This window comes from Beta vulgaris, chromosome 6 (assembly GCF_026745355.1).
Source record: "Beta vulgaris subsp. vulgaris cultivar EL10 chromosome 6, EL10.2, whole genome shotgun sequence".
In the NCBI taxonomy this organism is placed as follows: domain Eukaryota; kingdom Viridiplantae; phylum Streptophyta; class Magnoliopsida; order Caryophyllales; family Amaranthaceae; genus Beta; species Beta vulgaris.
Window position 1 is genome coordinate 70966419 of NC_079207.1, and position 21275 is coordinate 70987693.

At 39.7% G+C, this 21275-nt stretch overlaps 1 protein-coding gene across 1 annotated transcript; it reads left to right on the forward strand.

The window, feature by feature from the left end:
* Window positions 1-395: 395 nt before the first annotated feature.
* On the forward strand, window positions 396-20443 carry LOC104897942 (hypothetical protein). The gene is made up of 9 exons (XM_010684919.4): window positions 396-1256; window positions 2118-2204; window positions 2717-2806; window positions 3970-4050; window positions 4233-4400; window positions 4497-6650; window positions 10999-11145; window positions 11373-11659; window positions 19993-20443. The coding sequence occupies exons 1-9, from the start codon at window positions 1209-1211 to the stop codon at window positions 20081-20083; spliced, it is 3153 nt and encodes a 1050-aa protein (XP_010683221.2). The 5' UTR covers window positions 396-1208; the 3' UTR covers window positions 20084-20443.
* The last annotated feature ends 832 nt before the right edge of the window (window positions 20444-21275 follow it).

Sequence of the window (21275 nt, forward strand, 5' to 3'; positions counted from 1 at the left end):
AAACTGAAAAGAAAAGAAAAAAAGCGAGAAACAAGGAAAGAAACAACAACAGTAAACCCACAAATAAAAACAAAAGCAAGTGAAAGTGGGCCCAAAAATGTAATCTAAATTGGGCCTACTGAAAATAGCCTGGGGAAGTCCAAATATTAAGATTGTGACTTGTAAAGAACTTCCAGGTAGCTTATGTGGCATCCCAATAACACCCACCTTTATTACAAACAACAAAACAAAATAAAACAAGTTTAACAACAACAACAAATTTATCAAAGATATCTCGACCGAGTGGTTAAGATTGAGGTGCTGTGAACGATAACTCACATGTTTGAATCCGCTTTTCGTTCTTTGTACTTTTTATTACCTTCGTGACTCATATGGATTAAAAAAAACAACAACAACAAATTTAACAACTCCAACAACGCAACGAACACTTCAATGCATTTGTTTTTGTTGTTGATTTTGATTGTGTTGTCCAATTCTTCTTACATTACAATTACAATTGTTGCACACACAAACAACATAACAACTCCATTAGAGGAGGAGAGAGAAAACACAAGAGAATCCTTCTGTTCTGTTCTCTGAACATTGAGAGAGATTTTACGTTACGTTTAACTTCAACCTAATTTGAATTTTATTTCTTCATTTTTTTTTCTTTGATCGCGGACTAAAAAGCTCTGCAAATTTGACGAATTCGTGTTTTTGAAGCTCAAAAGTCAAATTCGGAGCAACTGTAGAAGATAATCAGAAATTGTTGTTTTTTTCGTTGGATTTTCTTTGGAAGAAATTTGTGGATTTTAGGTGGAATTTGAGGTAAATTTTTAAGCTTATTTGGAATTTTAGGAAGTTGATGTTGGTTTTAGTTCATAATTTGATATTTAGGGTTCATGGAGAGGGTATAAGTGTTGATTTTCTAGGCATTTGTTTGTGTTTAGGCGAATTTTGAGTTGTGTGGGGTTTTAAAAAAGTAAATAAGCTGGAGAAGAATGAAGTTTGCAGTAATAATATTATGATGATGTTGATGATGATGATGGCATACACAATATTTGAGGTAGGAAAGCAATGATGGTTTGGAGAATTGGCATTGTTCTTTTATGGGGTTAGTAGTTGTCTCACTGAGTTTTAGGATTAGTATTAGTGGTTTTTGGAGTATTTCAAATGGGTAAATTTTCGAGGTTGGGGAGAGCACAACAACGCTGGATTTCGCAATTTAGATGGGTGATTCACAGAGGAGTGGCCCGGCTGAAAGGGACATTGGACAGGTAGTTTTCTCTTTCCTTTTGATGTAATGTGCTATTCGAAACTATTGTGTGTAAATCCTTGATAATGCTAATTGTACAATGTATAGTGTCATGGTTTCGCAAATTGATGTTCTTTGCTTGATGTATTGAATGTTTTTGTATGTTAATGGATTACTAATATGTATAACACCCATTCATTCGAGTGGCAGACATTTGTAGTATGTGACATTTGATCCTATGGTCTAAGAAGGAGTTGAGTGAGGGAACAATGTAACCTTGGGTTATATGGCATAAGAACACAACAAATCTCCTGAAGGGAGTGTTGGTAGTGTTGCTTTCTCTTTTACCTGATGAGATAATGCATGCTGAAGAGACTGTGAAAGAGTCTTGGTCTCTTGGATGCTTGATCATTAATGTTAATATAATGTAACGCCCCTCCGGGATATTACATATAATGTCTTGCTGAAATGTTAAAACAGATTTGGTATCTTATGAGCAAGACCAGAGAAAAGACTGGAGACAATCTGAATTAATGCTAATATATTGTCTGGCGAAAACATGTTTCTCTTCTTAGATGGTTTTCATTTTCCATCCATAGATTGGTGTCATGCAGAATTAGTTTCTTCATGTATAGCTGGTAAACCCTGAATGCTTCATTTTCGTAACTTGTGCTCACTTAAGGAGTAGATTAACTTTGATTTTTATGGTTAAGAGTTTTTTTTATTAATTCCTATTGCTGCAAATCAATCATGCTTATTTGCCTTTCATGATGTCTGCACTGTTGCTACTGTACATGATATGGACATACAGCTTTTTTTGATGTTATTTTCTCTTATAACCTTGTTTTCATCCTACTTATTCTGATTTGAGAACAATTTTCAGGCACTTACCGCATTGAAGAAAGGGGCAACTTTGCTGAAGTATGGGCGAAGAGGGAAGCCTAAGTTCTGCCCATTTCGGCTATCTAATGTAAGTTGCTTCCCTTCCCTTCTGTGTTTCATAACCTCAAAGATTTAAAGTAAACAACTAGGTTTCTGTTCATTGTTTCTGTAGGTTTCAGTACTGATGTATTAAAATCATATGTACCGATGGTTTGATTTTGCTGATAAGATTAAATCTGAGATTCAGGGTAAATAGATTTCTTGTGAGGCACTGAAGCTGCTTTTGCACTTCATTTATTTTCTTGCTTCCGTATCTCCAGCAGTGCTGGTATTTTCTTTGTTTAGCATTGCTGTACATCATTGATTATAAACCTCATCTCCTCATATCCTACTTCCACATACCTTCCACAAAAGTCAGTGTTTCACCTTTCGCAATTTTTTTTTTTATTTTTTATGGTTGAAAAGTAGATCCCTGTTGGCCTATTAAGTCTTGCACCTTAGGGAAGCAGAGTTCTATAATTTGTTAGCTTTTGTTTTTGTGATTGAGGGGGATATCTTGTCATTTAAAGTCTGTTGACTCCTTTGCTTTTGTATGATCAGGATGAATCTGTATTGATATGGTATTCTGGGAGGGAGGAGAAGCAGCTTAAACTCAGTCAAGTTTCAAGGATTATTCCTGGGCAACGAACTGTAAGTCTAATCTTCCATCTGTGTAATTTATAGATTGTTCCAAGTACATAAGTGCATTACATTTAAACAACACAGAACAGACACCGTGGAGCTTGTCAACTTTTGACTATAATGGACTAAATTTTAGTTAAAAAGGTAAAATTGGAAGATATGGGTGCGTCCAATTTTTTAGCATGCACTGTGTCTCATTTCTTGTGAAATACTTCCTCCGTATCTAAATATGTGACACACTTCTCCCCAAAAGCTCTCACCTAAAAAGTAGAAGTGTTTCATTTATTTAGATACGGAGGTTAGTATTAAACAAGTCTATATCTTTTCAATCATGTATAAATGTGTAATAAAAATTACCCCCTAGCAGTTAAAGAGTAAAGTTATATTTTGCTCACAGCAGGAAACTCATTAGAAAATCTGGGGCACTGCTACAGTGTTGGCAGGGAAATATTTCAAGAATACGGTTGGCTTTATCCTCATATGCTTTCTTCGTTTTTTGGTGACTCCAACGCCAACCATCTATGTTATTTTAGCATGAAGCCATCCTTGGGAAACTTGAGCTGTTGTTCCTAGAAAAAAGACTTGCAGATATTCAGATAAACAATATTAGATGAAGTATATCATCCTTTATGGTCTTTACCTTTTTCTTTGCCTTCCCCTCTTGTTCATGATTGGCGATGAGCATTTTACTTACAATATAAATCAGGATTCTTGCTGTACACATAAGATTTTATGGGTCATTGTTAGCTTAAAGCTGTTAGATATAATAGTTACTATCAAGGATAAATTGCGTTTGAGACAACACGACATGACTTTTTCTATAAATTCATATTAATGCGTTTTTGACCTCAAGTTTAAAAAGTATTCTTTCAACATAACATGAACAAACTTATGATATTACGAGTGGGTCATATATTTGTTGATCAAAATTTACAGTAACCAAATTATTTATTACTAAGATATGTTTAGTTAATTTTGACAAAAAACGGACGTAACACAAAACACAGTACTATTGCAGTGGGTCACCTTTACATAATGGATGACGCGCGAGAAGGAAGCGATATTTATCGCGGCCTTTTGGTGCGGTTTTTGTGTTCACTATACGTTTTCAATTTTCTTGAACATCTTTAGCTGAATTTTGGAAGTTTCTGATTCTTTTTTGTATTTTTCAGACAATTTTTAAGCGATATCCTCGACCTGAAAAGGAGTATCAATCATTTTCTCTTATATACAATGATAGATCTTTGGATTTGGTGAGTCATCTATCTTGAAAGCTAAAGATTTTCCAAGTTTAGAATTTGAGGATCCATCTTTTATTATTGCTGGATCTATATCAGTGTAAGTATTAGATATCTACAAAAGATTCTTTGACATGCACCACGCGAGTTGAATTGTTTTTAAAATTCTTATAATCTTTATGCTCGCCTTTTGATAGATATGCAAGGACAAGGATGAAGCTGAAGTGTGGTTTGTTGGTCTTAAAGCACTAATTTCTAATAGTGGGACTAGTGGCTGGCGTAAGTTGAGAAATGAAGCAAGGGAGAGTAGTACTTCTGCTGATGGTTCAATTACCCGGAGAATTCATCAACCATTTACACCACTTGTCTGTCCCAAAACTTTGCTCGCAGTGTTACATATATTGGAATACAAACCAATCATGCAATTATGACTTATGTATCTTTGCTTTTCATTACGTTAGGATGCTGGGAATGCACTCTGTCAAGTTCCTCTTGAGAGTCCTCCACAAACTGGCATGGGGAAGGCATTTTCCGACATAATACTATATACTGCATCATCGACCAGCTTCAGTCAGATTGAGGCATCCAGCTATACAGCTAGCTTACCGCCATCTGTCAGCATAGAAAATTTTATGGGCCGAAGTTCATCATCTGATAATATTCGTATTAGTTCTGATAATGTTCGTATTAGTTCCGACAATTTACGTATTAGCTCATCAAGCATGGTAAGTTCATCAAGTCAGGGATCTTTTCTAGATGATTTTGATTCCTTGGGTGATGTTTTCATTTGGGGAGAAGGTGTTGGTGAGGGCATCATGGGTGGTGGCTCCCTTGGAGTTTTACGTAGTGGCAAGTTTGATGCTAATCTGCCCAAGGCACTAGAATCAACAGTGGTCCTTGATGTTCATCATATAGCTTGTGGTGTCAGCCATGCAGTATTGGTTAACAGGCAAGGAGAAATCTTCAGTTGGGGGGAGGAGTCAGGAGGCAGGCTTGGTCATGGTGTAGAAGTTGATGTGTCCAATCCAAAGCTGATTGACCGTTTTAGTGGCATGAATATTGAACTGGTTGCATGTGGAGAATATCATACTTGCGCAATCACAACTTCTGGTGATCTTTTTACATGGGGTGGTGGTTCTTGTAATTCTAGTATGCTTGGACATGGAAGTGAGGCAGGTCACTGGGTACCTAAAAGAGTATGTGGCCCTCTAGATGGTATGCCTGTGTCCTATGTCTCTTGTGGACCTTGGCATACTGCTGCAGTTTTATCAACTGGATCGCTGTTTACATTTGGAGATGGGACGTTTGGTGTCCTAGGTCATGGAGACCGCATCAGCTATTCTGTTCCAAGGGAAGTTGAGGCCTTAAAAGGACAACGAACCCTGAGGGTTGCTTGTAGTGCTTGGCATACTGCTGCGATTGTTGACATGCTGGAAAGTGAAGCCTCTTTCGATAGATCTTTCTCAGCAACAGGGAAGCTCTTTACTTGGGGTGAGGGTGATAAAGGCCAGCTTGGACATGGTGACAAGGAAGCTAGACTGATCCCTGAGTGTGTAGTAGTGCTAATGGATATAAGTTTCTCTAAAGTAGCCTGTGGACATGATTTCACTGTAGCTCTCACCACTACTGGACATGTTTATACAATGGGCAGTACTGCTTATGGACAATTAGGTTGTCCTGAAGCTGACGGAAGGGTTCCAGTTTGTGTCGAGGGTAAGATTGCAGACAATTATGTAGAAGATATTGCCTGTGGATCTCATCATGTTGCAGTTTTAACATCTAAGGCAGAAATTTTCACGTGGGGAAAAGGTACAAATGGGCAATTAGGTCATGGAGATTATGAACACAGAAAAGTACCTACTCTTGTTGAGTTCATGAAGGATAACCAAGTGAAGAGTGTAGCATGTGGATCCAATTTCACTGCTGCAATATGTCAACACAAATGGGTTTCTGGGACGGATCATTCTACATGTACGGGCTGTCATAACCCATTTGGTTTCCGGAGGAAACGTCACAATTGCTATAACTGTGGGCAGGTGTTTTGCAAAGTATGCAGCAGTCGCAAATCTCTGAAAGCTTCTTTGGCTCCAAACATGAATAAGCCTTACCGGGTTTGTGATGATTGTTATGTGAAACTAAAGAAAGCAACGGAACCTGGGAATATGCGAATTCCTAGACCCGTCAGTAGAATTGGTCCTCAGAAGTTCAACGAAGGAGCAGACAAGGAGACATTACTTCCAAAATATGCGGGACTATCATTTGTCAATTCCTTAAAGAGAACTGATAGTGATCGTTCTAAGGGTGGTGCCAAACAAGGAAAAGCTGAGAGCTCTGTTCTTCCTATTTTCAGTGGGTTCTTTCAACCTGGAAGCATTCATCAATCGAGCACTTCATCTCCTATATTGGGAGCCTCAGATAAACGAGTTTCAGCCTCTGCTCCTGGTTCCAGAATGGCTTCTCGAGCTGCATCACCTGTTTCACAAGGGTGCAGTCCAGTTGGATCATCAACATTAATCACTTCCATTAGTGTTCCTACCTCTCCTGAAGTCATGGCTCCTAACTCAAAAGATACAATTGATTATTCGAGGCAAGAAGTCGTTCAATTAAGAGCAGAGGTTAGTCAGTTAGCACTTAGCAGAGCGTTCCTTTTAGTTATACTGATGTTATAATTCCTTCAACCCTTGTGTTTGCGTGTTATTCTACCGTGGGAAGTTTTTTAATAGTTTGCAAGTTTTTTAAAATTAAATACTAACATATTAGGAGGGATCATTTGACTTGCATGCTTTGAAAATATGAGCTTTTGTATTTTCTTTCTTGGAAATGAAAAAGACAAAAAGTTCCTCTGGAAAGAACAAGTCAGGCTTTTTGTTACTCTGGCTATCCACTTTACCTGGTGTATTTTTGTCAGAGAGATAACTACTAACTAGCACCTTGAACAGATATAGATACTTGGATATGGTTGTAGATAATACTCCCTTCGTCTCAAATTAATTGTCATATATTCCTTTTTGAGTTGTACTTTTTATATTTGCCAAATACCTTTTAAGGCACTATATTTCTCTAAAATTGGGCCTTGCACCTACTCTCCCACTTCTTTCTCTCTACTTTTTCACATTCTTAGAAACAGGGGCCAAAATGGTATCTGGCAAACTCAAACTGACAATTAATTTGACTCAAAGAGTTTGAGCTAGGGTTTTCTAAATAAGGTCATGATTGAGCATTTTGGAAACCTTATTTCAGTGTCACATTAGAGGTCACAAATTGAATTGGTGTGAAATTTATATAGGTCGATGGCTTGTATCAGCCTATATTGGCTTATATTGCTATATGGCCCTTTGTAATCGCTATTCGCTACATCAGCTCGTTATCATCTGTATTGGCCAATAAATAGCTCTGTATGTCAATTTTGGACATACTTGTGGCGGCCAATATGTCATTTATCAATGGATATCTATAAACGTTTGGAAACTTTGAAAACTCATTCATCTTTATCAAATACTTTTGATGTGTCTGACACTTTTCTGCCGGGTAATATAGGTGAGGATAATACTCTGTAATAAAGGTTCATTCCATGCCTACAAGACCCAAAATCTAAAAAAATTAGTTCTGAACTGAAAAGTCCCCTTCCACCATTTTTTTAATCCTTTTTTGGATTCTGCACCCATTTAACTAAGGGGAAAATTTCCAACGACACCTTTGTTTTGCTTGCTGACCTTTCTGAAATCCTAATTGCTACATATATGGGAATCAACAGATCCTCTTAATGTTTTTCAGACCAATAATAATCCCATATTTAGTACTTGTCAGGAAAAGAACCTCTGTATTGGTGCAGCAACATATGTTCATTTCCATATGACTAGCATCATCAAGAAACCATACTACCATTATATCATTGTATGAGCCATAATGATCCATTAGAATTAAAGCCATATCATAAGTCCTGCAAGATGCCAATCTGCATCTCCATGTCATTTACTGCAAATGCAATCACAACCACAAGATAGTAATAGTCCTCATCACCCCCTCTTAACGCAATTGCAATCACCACCACAATATTTTGTAGTCGTGATTCTCCCATATGCCTGATTTTGCGAGTTCAGTGTCTTTTGAATTCTATTCTCGTCTCTTCATACAGCGAGTCCTATCATTTTTGCTGATGGTTCTAGTTACAGGCTCATTAGCTGAAGAAGAGATAGTTCTAAATTCTAATGCTACAGTGTACTCAAAATTCAAAATTCAAACTTATTGGTCCGTGTCTGAGCTGATCCAAACTTATTTCTAGGTGTGAAATAAACTTAGCAGTTCTTCTCTGAATATTATCTTGCTTACCTGAACTTATTTTACTTAGAAAATACATTTTATAAGGTGAAAAGGACACAGCTAATACCAGAGCTACTTGCAGATAATGTTTTGCCTCTGGCCTTCTCCTTTCATCATTACAAATGTTTTGCCTCTGGCCTTTTCCTTTCATCATTACAATCAATCGGTTTTCCACTAATCGTACCTTTATCATTCTACTCTATACATCCTGTGGACACAAACTGAAGATAGTTATATCCTCTTAAAGCAGGGTTCATCACAGAGCTAGTACTTCCAAGCCAGTAATTTGCCTTGAGATTCATAGATACTTTTGGCTTAGGCCATTTTACTTCGATTTTACTTCTAATGACTTGTGAGGTAAAAGGATGTGTGCTGTATGCATCCATGGTCCCCACTTAAGCATCCTTCTAATTGGTTATTACTCATCAATAGAAACATGTAACTGTTGTTAGTCAAGAGTTTAAGTAGAGCCATTGGTCCTTGCAAGTTGCATTTCTAGAAAATATGGTAAGACGGCTAACCATCTCTCCCTCATTGCATGAAACTGGTTGGCAAGATTTCTCTCAGTCAGCATGTGCAAGACTCCAAGTAGATATATATACGTGCAGGGAATATACCCTATAATTACTTGATTATGGAAGCACTGGTTTTGTCACTTAGATTCCTGAGAGAAACATCGCATCGCAGGTTAGTTGGCAATCACCTTGTCCAATCAAAAGTTATTTAGAGAAATTATTTTAAGCCAAGACCCTTTCAAATTGATATTAGTTATACGTATAATTTGGGGAGTTTGTCTAGCCAAGAGTCCTTACCATGTCAGTGGTGTTCTTGTCCCAAGATGGAAGAGTCCTGCTGATGTATTAATGATGAATAAGTCCTGTTGAAATCCTGCAAAAAAAAGGTTACTGCCTCAGATGGCTATTGCAGGAACACCCCTTCACCATTTAAGTCAGTAAATGCTAGTCATAATGTGCTATCTAGAGAGAGAAAGTAGTGATAGGGAGTTCGAAGATATAATCTAGATACATAGACTTGTGAGGTTGACCCTATAATTATAAACTCTGGATTGTTGATAGATGGTATACTGTGTTTTGCTGTGTGTATATATGAGATACGGGATATTACAGGATTTCTTAGAGCTGTAGGCTTGGTTACAGAGATTTATGGAAAACTGAGAGTCGTGTTTGCTAAATGAAATGTAGAGGTGGGGCGGGGAGCCGAGTAATATGCTGCACTTGTAGTCTTGTATCATATAATTGTGAAGAGATTCCCTGATTAGACCCTTGAAAAGCACGGAGTCATAGACTAACTACTAATACTCTGACCATTAGGAATCTCTCTATGGTTAATTACGATTGGATTTGTGGAGTACAGTTAGATACTTCCTCAGTTTCTCTGATCGAAAATATAGGTTCTTTTTAGCAATTTGCTCAGTTATAAAGAAGTTAATTTGGCTAAAGTTGCTTTGTTAAAGTGAGGTGTCTTTCTGTTTTGTATTGGATGTTATAAAATTATAATATCTTACTGATATTTATAGTTGACATAAAATGTTGTATTGGTATTGTGAAATAACTTGTATTTTGGATGAATAAAGCTTAGCCAAAATGACTATTTTTAGGATTGAAGGGAAGTAAGCGATCCAATTTAGTTCACACTACCTCTACATTTCCCATGTTGCCATTGTGGAATATCTCAAAATACTTTTGCTTCTTTTTTGGGTGGGACCTTTCTCGAGTATAATATAATAAAATTACAGACTATCCTCTGTCACATCTACTTTTTCCCTCTTTTCTCTTTAATACATTACTCACTATCTTCAATTATATCTACTTTTTTCTATTTCCTCAATAGTATCTTTTGAAATTCCCCGCCTTATACTCCCATGTAAAACGCTGTGCCAAATGGGTAGTGTTCCGAAGCTTATATGATGGACCTTGTTGATTATTTTGGTGCTCTTGAAATGGATGCTTTCAGAGAGACCTTGATGAATATATTTAGTGCTCCCTGTGTATTCTTTTTAATGGTTACACTTGCTTTTCATAGTGTCCAACACATACTTTTGACCATTAATATCTTTGATTACATATATTGTTAACATTATAAAAAAAAAGTTAATATTGTTGAAAATTAAAATAATCCAACTCTAATAAGATCCCACATGATAATATTTTGATCTTATATTAATGAGAACTTATGGTCAAAGTTTTCTGACTTTGAGAATCAAATGCAAAGTTTAACAGATGAAACAGTAAGTAAAAAATTGAAACTAGTAGTTACTATAATGCTAGTGTATGATTGATGTTAAGCAATAGAAAAGATTGATGTGAAGCAATAGAAAAGAATAGTGAAAATCTATTTAGTGATAATTTCCCTTGTGATGAAACAAAAACCGTAAAAAAGTCTAACGTTAAAAGAGGGCCTAATTAGTAGACGTGCCAAATTGTACGAAAAGTTAGGCACAAGCGGCTTAGAACAGAAACAATATGCTTATGTGGTCACCCTGAACATCGTTATTCTGTTTTCATGTGCCAAACTTTACTTGTTAAAACGTAATTATTGTATTAATTTTCATTTTCATTGTAGCATCAACCCCATTTTATTAAATTGATACATTTCTGACCAAATTTTTGATCAAATTAATAGGTTGAAAAGCTTACTGCTGACAATAAGCTTCTTGAATTTGAACTGGAGAGAACAAGAAAGCAACTTAAGGTGGCCAAGGTGATAGCAGTAGATGAGACTGAAAAATCTAAAGCTGCTAAGGAAGTCATAAAGTCTCTGACTGCACAGGTTAGTTTCATTCATGTCATTAGCATATTCAGTGTCAGAAGGATCACTCATTTTATCTACTTGTTTCAAAATTTTATCTGTCTAGTTTAGTCTTGGTTCATCCATCTTTTTAACAAATAACATATGCAATCTGGTTATTTTCAAGAGTTGCTTTCTGGCTGTGAACTTATGCTCCTCACACTCTGACAGTTCCAGCTGATGTTTTAATTTTGAAAATATTCTGGCAGTTGAAGGAGATGGCTGAAGAGTTACAAGGAAGAAACAGCGCTAGCAGCAAATTAGACTCTCGTGCACAATCCTCTGGGTCCTTTAGAAAGGTTTCTGATGAGAGCCATTTAACTAGCGTTTTGTCTCCTAGAAGCGAGTCAAATATGACTGTGGATGCCTTACTAACTAATGGAACCAGTGCGCAGTCTGAAAAGGCAGAGTGCGTTGTACAAGATGAACCTGGTGTATACATAACTCTTTGCTCCTTGCCAGGAGGCGGTCATGAGCTCAAGCGGGTGCGCTTCAGGTACTGCTACATCACTATGCATCAGTTACAAATCCATCGAGATAAAACCTTGCTTTAGGTCCTTTCTGCATGAATGACATACTAGTTGTGCTGAATTATTGGATAGTAGCATTATGCATATCATGTTTTTCATATGCTTGTGCTCTATTTCCAATCTATGTGCACATGTTCTTTGATGAAATAAGTACGAATATGTGACTGCTTCGCCTCAGTTGGCATTATGCTCACCCAAACGCTTGCACTTCTCGTTGATACTAGCTAGTCTTTTGGCTGGTGAGTGGTGATGCATGTGATTCTATACTATCATCTTAAACAAATGATTTATTATAGTTTCTATCTTTGTTTTTTTGACACTTTTTTATAACTTTATATGCTTTAAGTAAATACAGATACTCCCTTTTTCACATTCTTTTTGTAGGCCTTGTACCAAACAGATTATAACAGGATATGATGAGTGGCTTTCGGGTTATGCATGACTGTAACAGAATATGATGCAATTTAAAGTGTCTTTGTTTATATACACATTGCCTTATTTAAAAGTACTTCCTCCGTTTCTAAATACATGCGACATTTATATAGGAATCACTATTCATCTACCAACCTTATCTCATATTCTCTTACAAATGTATAATGAAAATATGTAGTTGAGTATGGTCTCACTTGATTCGTCTTAATACATACTTTCATAGTATAAGCTTTTTTTTAATTTTTATCTAAACATAATTAAAGATATTAAGGAAGTAAGGAACAAAGTATTGCATTAGATAGCGTGTTGGCCGAAAACGTTGCATGTCTCTAGAAACGGAGGAAGTATTAGATATTTTCAGTCTGTCAGATGTGCTAGTTCAGCCAAGTATCTCATAATGAAAAATCTTATGATTGGAAGAGACTTGAATGGGCATATTGGTGTTCTAGCTCATGAATATGCTGTTACTACGCCTGATGGTTTTAGCCAAGGAAAAAATTGCTAAGGGGACGGGGATAATTTTTCTGTGGTCTTTGGTTTGGTAATAAACTGATAGCCATATTTGATTCAAAGAGGAAGAGATCATCTTATCACTTTCGGGAGAAGTATAGCCAAACCTCCAATTGGTTTTATTATTCTTTATGGATTAAAATGAAATGATCCTGCTTCACAAAACACCACAGCAACTAGCACAAGCAAGTAATAACAAATCAAAGATCAGCCAAAGGTTTGTGATATTGAAGATAGTAACCACTGAGCTTTCGAGAGGCTCAGACTCTCCCAAAATAGCTAAAGACAAATGACAATTTTCTGCTTTTTTTTTCTTTCTCTCCTTCCTTCCCTTTATATACAATCATTATTTCTCTCACTGCCCCCCAAAACTCCTTTTTCTCTAACAACTTATGACACTACCTGTCAACCATGATTATATTCCCTGAATTCTGTTAACCCGATTGATTTACTGATTTGCCCTTGTTATCCTTGCGTCTGGACTGATTTGCCCTTCTTCTTGCGGCGTGTGTAAGTGAGCATAGGTGGAGGGTCCGGATTCATTACATTACCCCGCCCCCAAAGACTCACCTTGTCCTCAAGGTGGAAGGATGGGAACCTAGCAGCAATGGCTTCCATATCCTCCCAGGTGGCCTCGAACGCCGGCACATTCTTCCATTTCAGCAGCACCTTTGTCTTGCTCCCCTCACCCTCCGACACCTGCTTCACATCCAATAATGCTTCCGGTTCATCCAGTAACTCCAGATCAGGACCCACGTCTGCAGGAATTGTAGGAGACACAGGGTAGTCTCCCACTGCCCGTTTTAATTGCGAAACATGAAATGTTGGATGAATGCGACTCGAAGGGGGTAACTCCAAAGTATAAGCCACCTTTCCCACCTTGTTTATGATGGCAAAAGGTCCATAAAATCGTGCTGCCAGCTTTGCACATCTCCTGTGAGCCACGGATTTCTGACGATATGGCTGTAGTTTCAAGTAAACTTTATCGCCCAGCTCAAAAGTCTCATTCCTCCTTTTGCCGTCTGCAGTTTGCTTCATGATCTGTTGGGCACGAATGAGATTAAAGTGCAAGTCATCGAGTATCGCATCACGTTCCTGGAGTCCCTCTTCGATACTATCCACTGGAGAGTGGCCTTTACCCAGACGCAACAGTGCTGGTGGATCCCTACCATACACAACTTTGAACGGGGTCAGTTTGGTGGACAAGTGTGGTGATGTATTGTAGGAAAATTCAGCCCAAGGCAACCACTTTGCCCACATCTTAGGATGCTCCCCCACAAAGCATCTGAGATACGTCTCCAGCCGCCTATTCACAATCTCCGTTTGGCCGTCAGTTTGTGGGTGATACGCCGTACTCCGCTTAAGGGCAGTCCCTTGCAAACGAAACAACTCCCGCCAAAAGTTGCTCAAAAATATACGATCCCTATCAGACACAATTGAACTCGGGAAACCATGTAACCTGACAATCTCCTTGATGAACACATCAGCCACAGATAAAGCGCTAAAAGGGTGTCGGAGACCCACAAAATGAGCATACTTTGAGAAGCGGTCTACAACTACAAAAATGGTGTCAATACCTTTGGAGAGAGGCAGCCCTTCGATGAAATCCATCGAAATATCTTCCCAGACCATGCTGGGAATAGCCAGTGGTTGAAGTAACCCAGCGGGGGATTGTTGGGACACTTTTTGTTGTTGACAAACTGGACATTTCTGAACATAGTTAGAAACATCTCTCCTCATACCCAACCAATACCATTCGGCTGCAGCCCTCAGATAAGTTTTTACTTCGCCGGAGTGACCCCCCACTGGAGAATCATGATACTCGTGGAGTAATAAGGGAATAAAGGTGGAGGACTTAGGAATAACTACTCGTCCCTTGTAGAGCAACCTCTTGGCAGCAAGGGAGAACCCCACATGAACCTTCACCTCTCCTTCAATCTCCTGCCTGATTTGACTCAAGAGAGGATCCCGTGCAATCTCTTCCTCCAAAACAGCCCAATCCACTCCCTGAGTTGTTACGAGCACCCCCAATTCCACTCCCCCCACCGTTTTTCTAGAGAGGGCATCCGCCACACGATTTGCCGCCCCGGGTTTAAATAGGATTTCAAAGTCAAACCCGATCAATTTGCTGACCCACTTCTGGAACCCCGCACCAATTTCGCGCTGTTGTGTGATATAGCGAAGGCTCTGCTAATCTGTGTGTATGACAAAATGATGTCCCAACAAATAATGCTTCCACTTTTGTACCGCTAAGCAGATGGCCATTAGTTCTTTCTCATACACCGACTTCAACTGAGCTCGTGGGCCAAGCAACTTGCTGTAGAACGCAATTGGCCGAGCCTCCTGCATCAGAACTGCACCCACCCCATATCCCGAAGCATCGGTCTCTAGCACGAAACTTTTCCGGAAATCGGGCATAGCCAGAACCGGTGGGCTGGTTACCGCCTGTTTAAGCCTTTCAAAAGCCTCTGTAGCCTGTGAGGACCACCCAAAGGAGTCCTTTTTGAGCTGGTCCGTTAATGGTTGGGCAATTTGGGCATAATGCTTAATGAATTTGCGGTAGTACCCGGTCAACCCCAGAAATCCCCGCAACTCCTTGATATTCTTTGGATGTCCGCACTCGAGCATAGCCTGAACCTTGTCACAGTCCACTGCCACCCCCTCACCAGATATCACATGCCCCAAGTATGCAACCCGCTGCTGCCCAAACTCGCACTTTTTCTTGTTTGCAAACAAACTATGGTCGGATAAGGTTTGTAGGACTACCTCTAAATGACGCAGATGCTCCTCCGATGTCCTACTGTAGACCAAGATATCATCAAAAAATACCAACACGAACTTCCTTAAATATGGTTTGAATACGTCGTTCATCAATGATTGGAACGTTGCCGGGGCATTTGTCAACCCGAAGGGCATAACCAGAAATTCGTAGTGCCCTTCATGAGTTCGAAATGCCGTTTTATGAGTATCTTCCGGCCGAACCAAAATCTGATGGTATCCCGCCTTAAGGTCGAGCTTAGAGAAAAACCTAGCACCATGGAGTTCATCTAAGAGCTCATCTATCACCGGAATCGGGTACTTATCTGGAACCGTCTCCTTATTGAGAGCCCGATAATCTACACAAAACCGCCATGATCCGTCCTTTTTCTTCACCAACAAGACCGGACTTGAAAATGGGCTAGTAGAGGGAATAATGATCTGGGCAGCTAGCATTTCTTTTATGAGCCGCTCAATCTCGTCTTTTTGAAATTGAGGGTAGCGATATGGGCGTACGCTCACTGGGTTGCTGCCTCCCCTTAGAGTTATAGAGTGCTCATGGCCACGACGGGGTGGTAATCCCGTAGGAGCTTCAAAAACCCCTGAAAAACGGCCCAAAACCTCCTGTACGAACTCTGGCACCACTTCATCGGCCTTTGTTTCGGCCACTTCACCCTCCAATTGGCTCAACTCCAGCCAGAGACCTCCCCCCTCCTTTCGTATGGTTCGAAACATGGCTTTCAACGAAATCTGAGATCGAGCCAAGGTAGGATCTCCCACCAACTTTACTACCTTCCCGTTTAATTCAAATTGCATCTCCTGAGTTTTCCAATTTGTCACAACCATCCCCAATTTCTCGAGCCATTGTACCCCTAAAATAATATCTGAGTTTCCCAGCCCCAAGGGAAGAAAATCCTCTACCACTGTGACTCCCCCCTCCAATTCCAGATTTATCTGTTCACAAACACCAACGCCTCTAACAGCCTCGCCGTTGCCCAAGGACACTCCGAATTCACTTGACCCAAACACAGGTATCTCTAATTCTCGTACTGCTTCTAAGGATACAAAATTATGGGTTGCCCCCGGATCAATCATCACCACCACCTTACGGTCTCCAATTTTTCCCAGAAGTTTCATAGTCTTAGGGCTAGTTAAACCAATAACAGAATTTAGAGATACCTCAGTGGAAGTCTCCTCGGTGGGGGAGATCGGAGATTCACTGCCGCCATACTCCATCTCCGGTGGAATTTCGTCTTCTCCCTCCATCAACAAGACGCTCAGTTCTCTTCTCCGGCACTGATGACCTACTGCCCACTTTTCGTCACATTTAAAACACAAACCCTTTGCCCGTCGCTCCTGTAATTCTTTCTCCGATAGCCTACGCACTTCTCCAAGGTTTCGGGTGGGTGTACTTCCAACGGATCTAGGTGAAGTAATCGATCCTTGTGACTCGCTGGGGTTAGGAGTCCAACTTCGAATTCCGGTGTTGCTGGGCTGGACCCTATAAGTGTTATTTATCCCGGTCGGGCCTTTGTTAAATGAAAAAGGGGTTCCAGGTCTTACAAATGACGCACTGGGCCTTTTAGGTCCACATATTCTATTACGCTCCTCAACCCGACCCGCCATCTCCATGGCCTGATCCAAACTCATGGGATTTAAGACCCTGATCTCAGCCTTAAGTTCCTCCTTCAACCCATTAACAAATTTTCCCATGAGTATCGTTTCGGGAATACCGTCGAGTGGAGCGGCCCTCTCTATGAATTTCCGGCGATATTCCGCCACCGTCGTCGTCTGCTCCGTGGCTAACCATTGTTCATAAAGCGACCCGGTGTGGGTTGGCCGGAATTGACGCAATACGAACAACTTAAGATCAGCCCACAAGCGAATAGGATGTCGCTTGTTCTCCCATTGATACCACCGGAGCGCGTCACCATCCATGGACACCACCGCCGCTTCCAGTTTCTCGTTCTCACTCAGCCCATAAAAAGAATAATACCGTTCTGCCCTCATAATCCACCCATCAGGATCGCTCCCCTCAAAGATTGGCATCTCCAATTTTCTATAGCGCCAATTTCCTCCACTCCCACTGTATCTTCCTCCACCGGAGCCTTGCCCTCCGCCAGGTCCACCACCAGACCCCCCATCTGCAAAGATATAGTCACCTATACCTCCGTTCCCTCCAGTTCCTCCGCCCATACGTTCCCCCACGGCTCCTTCCCCTCTCACAACGCTCCCTGCTCTGTTCAGGCTCCTTTCAAGTTGTTGCTCTGGTTGTACCACCTGACCACGCCGGACATTGGCTATCAAGAGCAGCTCACTTTGAATCTTCTCTTGGCCCTCTCTTAACAGCCTGATCGACATCTCCTGACCCTCAGTGGATCGGGCGATTCTCTCTTCTAATCTCTCCCCCATCGCCTGAATTTCCACTCCATTTTGCTTGGAGGCCTCAACCTGGCTAACCACAATCTGTTCCACTAAGGATTGTTTCATGGTTGCCACCGCGCGTTCCACTGCCTGATTCACCCTCTCAGAGACAGAGCTTTCCAGGAGCGATAGTTTTTCCTCGAGGGAATCCACTCTTTGTGAGGTGTTCGCCGGCGCCATGATCGTTGCTCTGATACCAAATGAAATGATCCTGCTTCACAAAACACCACAGCAACTAGCACAAGCAAGTAATAACAAATCAAAGATCAGCCAAAGGTTTGTGATATTGAAGATAGTAACCACTGAGCTTTCGAGAGGCTCAGACTCTCCCAAAATAGCTAAAGACAAATGACAATTTTCTGCTTTTTTTTTCTTTCTCTCCTTCCTTCCCTTTATATACAATCATTATTTCTCTCACTGCCCCCCAAAACTCCTTTTTCTCTAACAACTTATGACACTACCTGTCAACCATGATTATATTCCCTGAATTCTGTTAACCCGATTGATTTACTGATTTGCCCTTGTTATCCTTGCGTCTGGACTGATTTGCCCTTCTTCTTGCGGCGTGTGTAAGTGAGCACAGGTGGAGGGTCCGGATTCATTACATAAAACTTGTGACAATTGCAAGTAGACCTGTCAAAAACTGACCCGACTTGAACCAACTCGATCTTAACCCGGTGAAAGCTAAATATAGATCTAGAAACACTATTGAATATGATCTAAGAAATGCATTTTCAACCTTTAAACTGAGGTAGCTGACTCAAAAACGATCCGACCAGCTAAATTTGAACTTATTCAGAACCCAACCCGACCCGAACTAGTCCGACCCATTTGATATGTCCAATTGCAAGGCTATCCCTAGTTGGTTAAAACAATGTTTTGGTATTTAATAATGGATGTAGTGATTTGAAGTTGGGGTAAAAAGAAAAATTGCCAAAAAAAAAAAAAGAGGCAGGAATTGCGCAAACGGGGTTGGTTATATTTGGGGTGCGTTGGTTACAATTTGTTGCAGATTTGGGTTATTTTGGTGTTGTACAAGTTTCTGGATTGGGTTGGATCGGATGTTTACCAGAATTTAGGTTAGTTGGGTATAGGTTGGTTCGCTTTCTGGTCATAGCAAATCGGATCAGCTACAGTTCACCAGATTTTAGGTTAGTTGAACATATCTCTTGTTGTTGGGCTGTGTACGGATGGGGTGGTTTCGGATTAAGTACTTGATACTTAAAATTGGAGATATTAGATATCCACATCCACTTGCGCAGAATTGAGCAACCACATTAAGTACCTGTATCCAATTTTTTTTTCTGTTTGAACTTTTTAAAGGTGTTTTTGAACTTATGAAAATAGTTGCAAAGCATAAGGAAAATAATATCTATATAGCATTCTAAGGTGATCAAAAAGGGAGATTTAGGTACCTGAATACCCTTATAAGACACTGATGCTTTAATAGAATCACCGTACCTGATACGTAATTTATTTTGTACCTAATTTTTTGGTCAGATTTATGATTAAATTTCCAAGTCGTGAAAACTGTACACGACCCTACATATCATCCAACTTCTCCTGTTATTTCTGAAAAATGTCTATGCTTCTGTAGACTCTTTTAGAAAGAGAAGAAAGAGTATGTAACCCTGTGGCTGGTTAATTGACAACCTTAATAATATCTTAGAGCTAGATATAAAGCTGAGGCTGCATGCTGCACGTTTCTAGATATATCAGACCTGGCTTTATGGATATATAGTGGGTTCTATATTTTCTTTTTTAATTGTCTAAGGACTGGGTTTAATTGATGTTAAACTTGTTCTGTAATTAAAGATTAAGGGCAGGAGTTTTAGGGTTTTCTTTCACTCAGCGAAGACTATTGTGGTGAAAGGACCTTTATTATCTCTGTATTAGTTTTTATTCTTTTTTCACTTTTTGTTTCATTCTATCTCTTCTTTGTCAGCAAATGAAACCAATCTAGGCTGCTTTTTTTCAACTTTTAAATTTTTGTATTTTTGGGGAATAGGGGGTGGGGGAGCATCCTTCCAAAATGCTTCCATGAGGCAACTTGGACCATGGAAACTGGTGGATGATGCAAAAAATGGCAGTGTGATTTACTTGCATGATTATGCATATCTTGTATCCTTCCCTACTCTAGTTAAAATTCCTCATTGAGCACATCTATTCTTTTCAGTCGCAAACGTTTCAGCGAAGGACAAGCAGAGAAGTGGTGGGCTGAAAACAGCAGCAGAGTATGTGAGCGGCACAATATACGTAACCAATAGGTATCACCAAAGATCTGGAGTACTGACCATTCTGGAAGCAAAGCTGGTCAAACTGCCAGTCTTCCCACTTGGAATCTGCCAACTTAGTTGCTCGGTTGGTTTTGGCAGATAAAGTAGCATGAGCAGCAACAGGATGGAAAGAACTAGGTACAGAATGCTCTATAACACGTCCATGCTTTCAGGAGCGGTTCTAAATCTCTTTCTTCCTACATTGATATCCATTTTTTGTCATCATTGTGATTGTATAGTTAGACAATCGATTAAAGTTACAGAATCACTGTAGTACTAGTTTTGTATAGAATACGCATGACTGTAAACTTCTACTTACAGATGAAGTGGGAATATGTCTTTTTGCTTCAATCGCATCAGATTGTTCGTTACAAAGAAGATTTTTTGTGTATTTCTCTCTACTATGTACATTGTCATTCCATTGTTGTGTCGAGACGAGTGTCAAATCACAGCATACATGTCATGGTTCGCTACATCACCAAGATTATCTCAGGAATATCTTCAAGCCATATGCTACATGAGCCTTCAGAAAGATAAACCCATAATGTGCTGACATATTCCCCGTTATAAAATGACTAGAAGAACAAAACTCGAAGGTAAGAGGACACCACAGCTTCCCCCTCCCGGTTGTACTACCATCGTGCACGTGGCGCGTTCCTTCTCTCTCTTTCTCTCTTCGAATTTCTATCATAACCATCACCCTCACGTTGTTCTACTCTTTCCTCCATTACCACGACCTTCACCTTTGCCGATCTCACTTCATCCTATCTTCCCTCTCTTAATATTCTATTTTATAAAGCTGAATATAACATGGAAACCATATTCAGCTTGAACTTAACAAATGGACATATTTCTCAAACCAATTGCTTCGAATTAAACTTGATCTTAGCAATCTCTTTGCCACCTTGTGACTTGATATTTAGCAAGGGAATTCATTGGAGAAGAAGGGGAAGGGGTGGAAATAAAGAGAAGGAGATGAGAAGGGGGGATTCAATGGAGGTTCTGGGGATGAGGGAGAGTATGAAAGGAAGCATAACATAGATTAAGGTTTTCATGTAGACCCTGGCCTGAAAGTAATTTTTGTATGTTTTGAAATAAATACCTACGTTGTTTGAGATTTTATATAAATACCAACTTTCTGATATTTACTTTGAAATCACTACCACTCGATAAAAATTCGCAA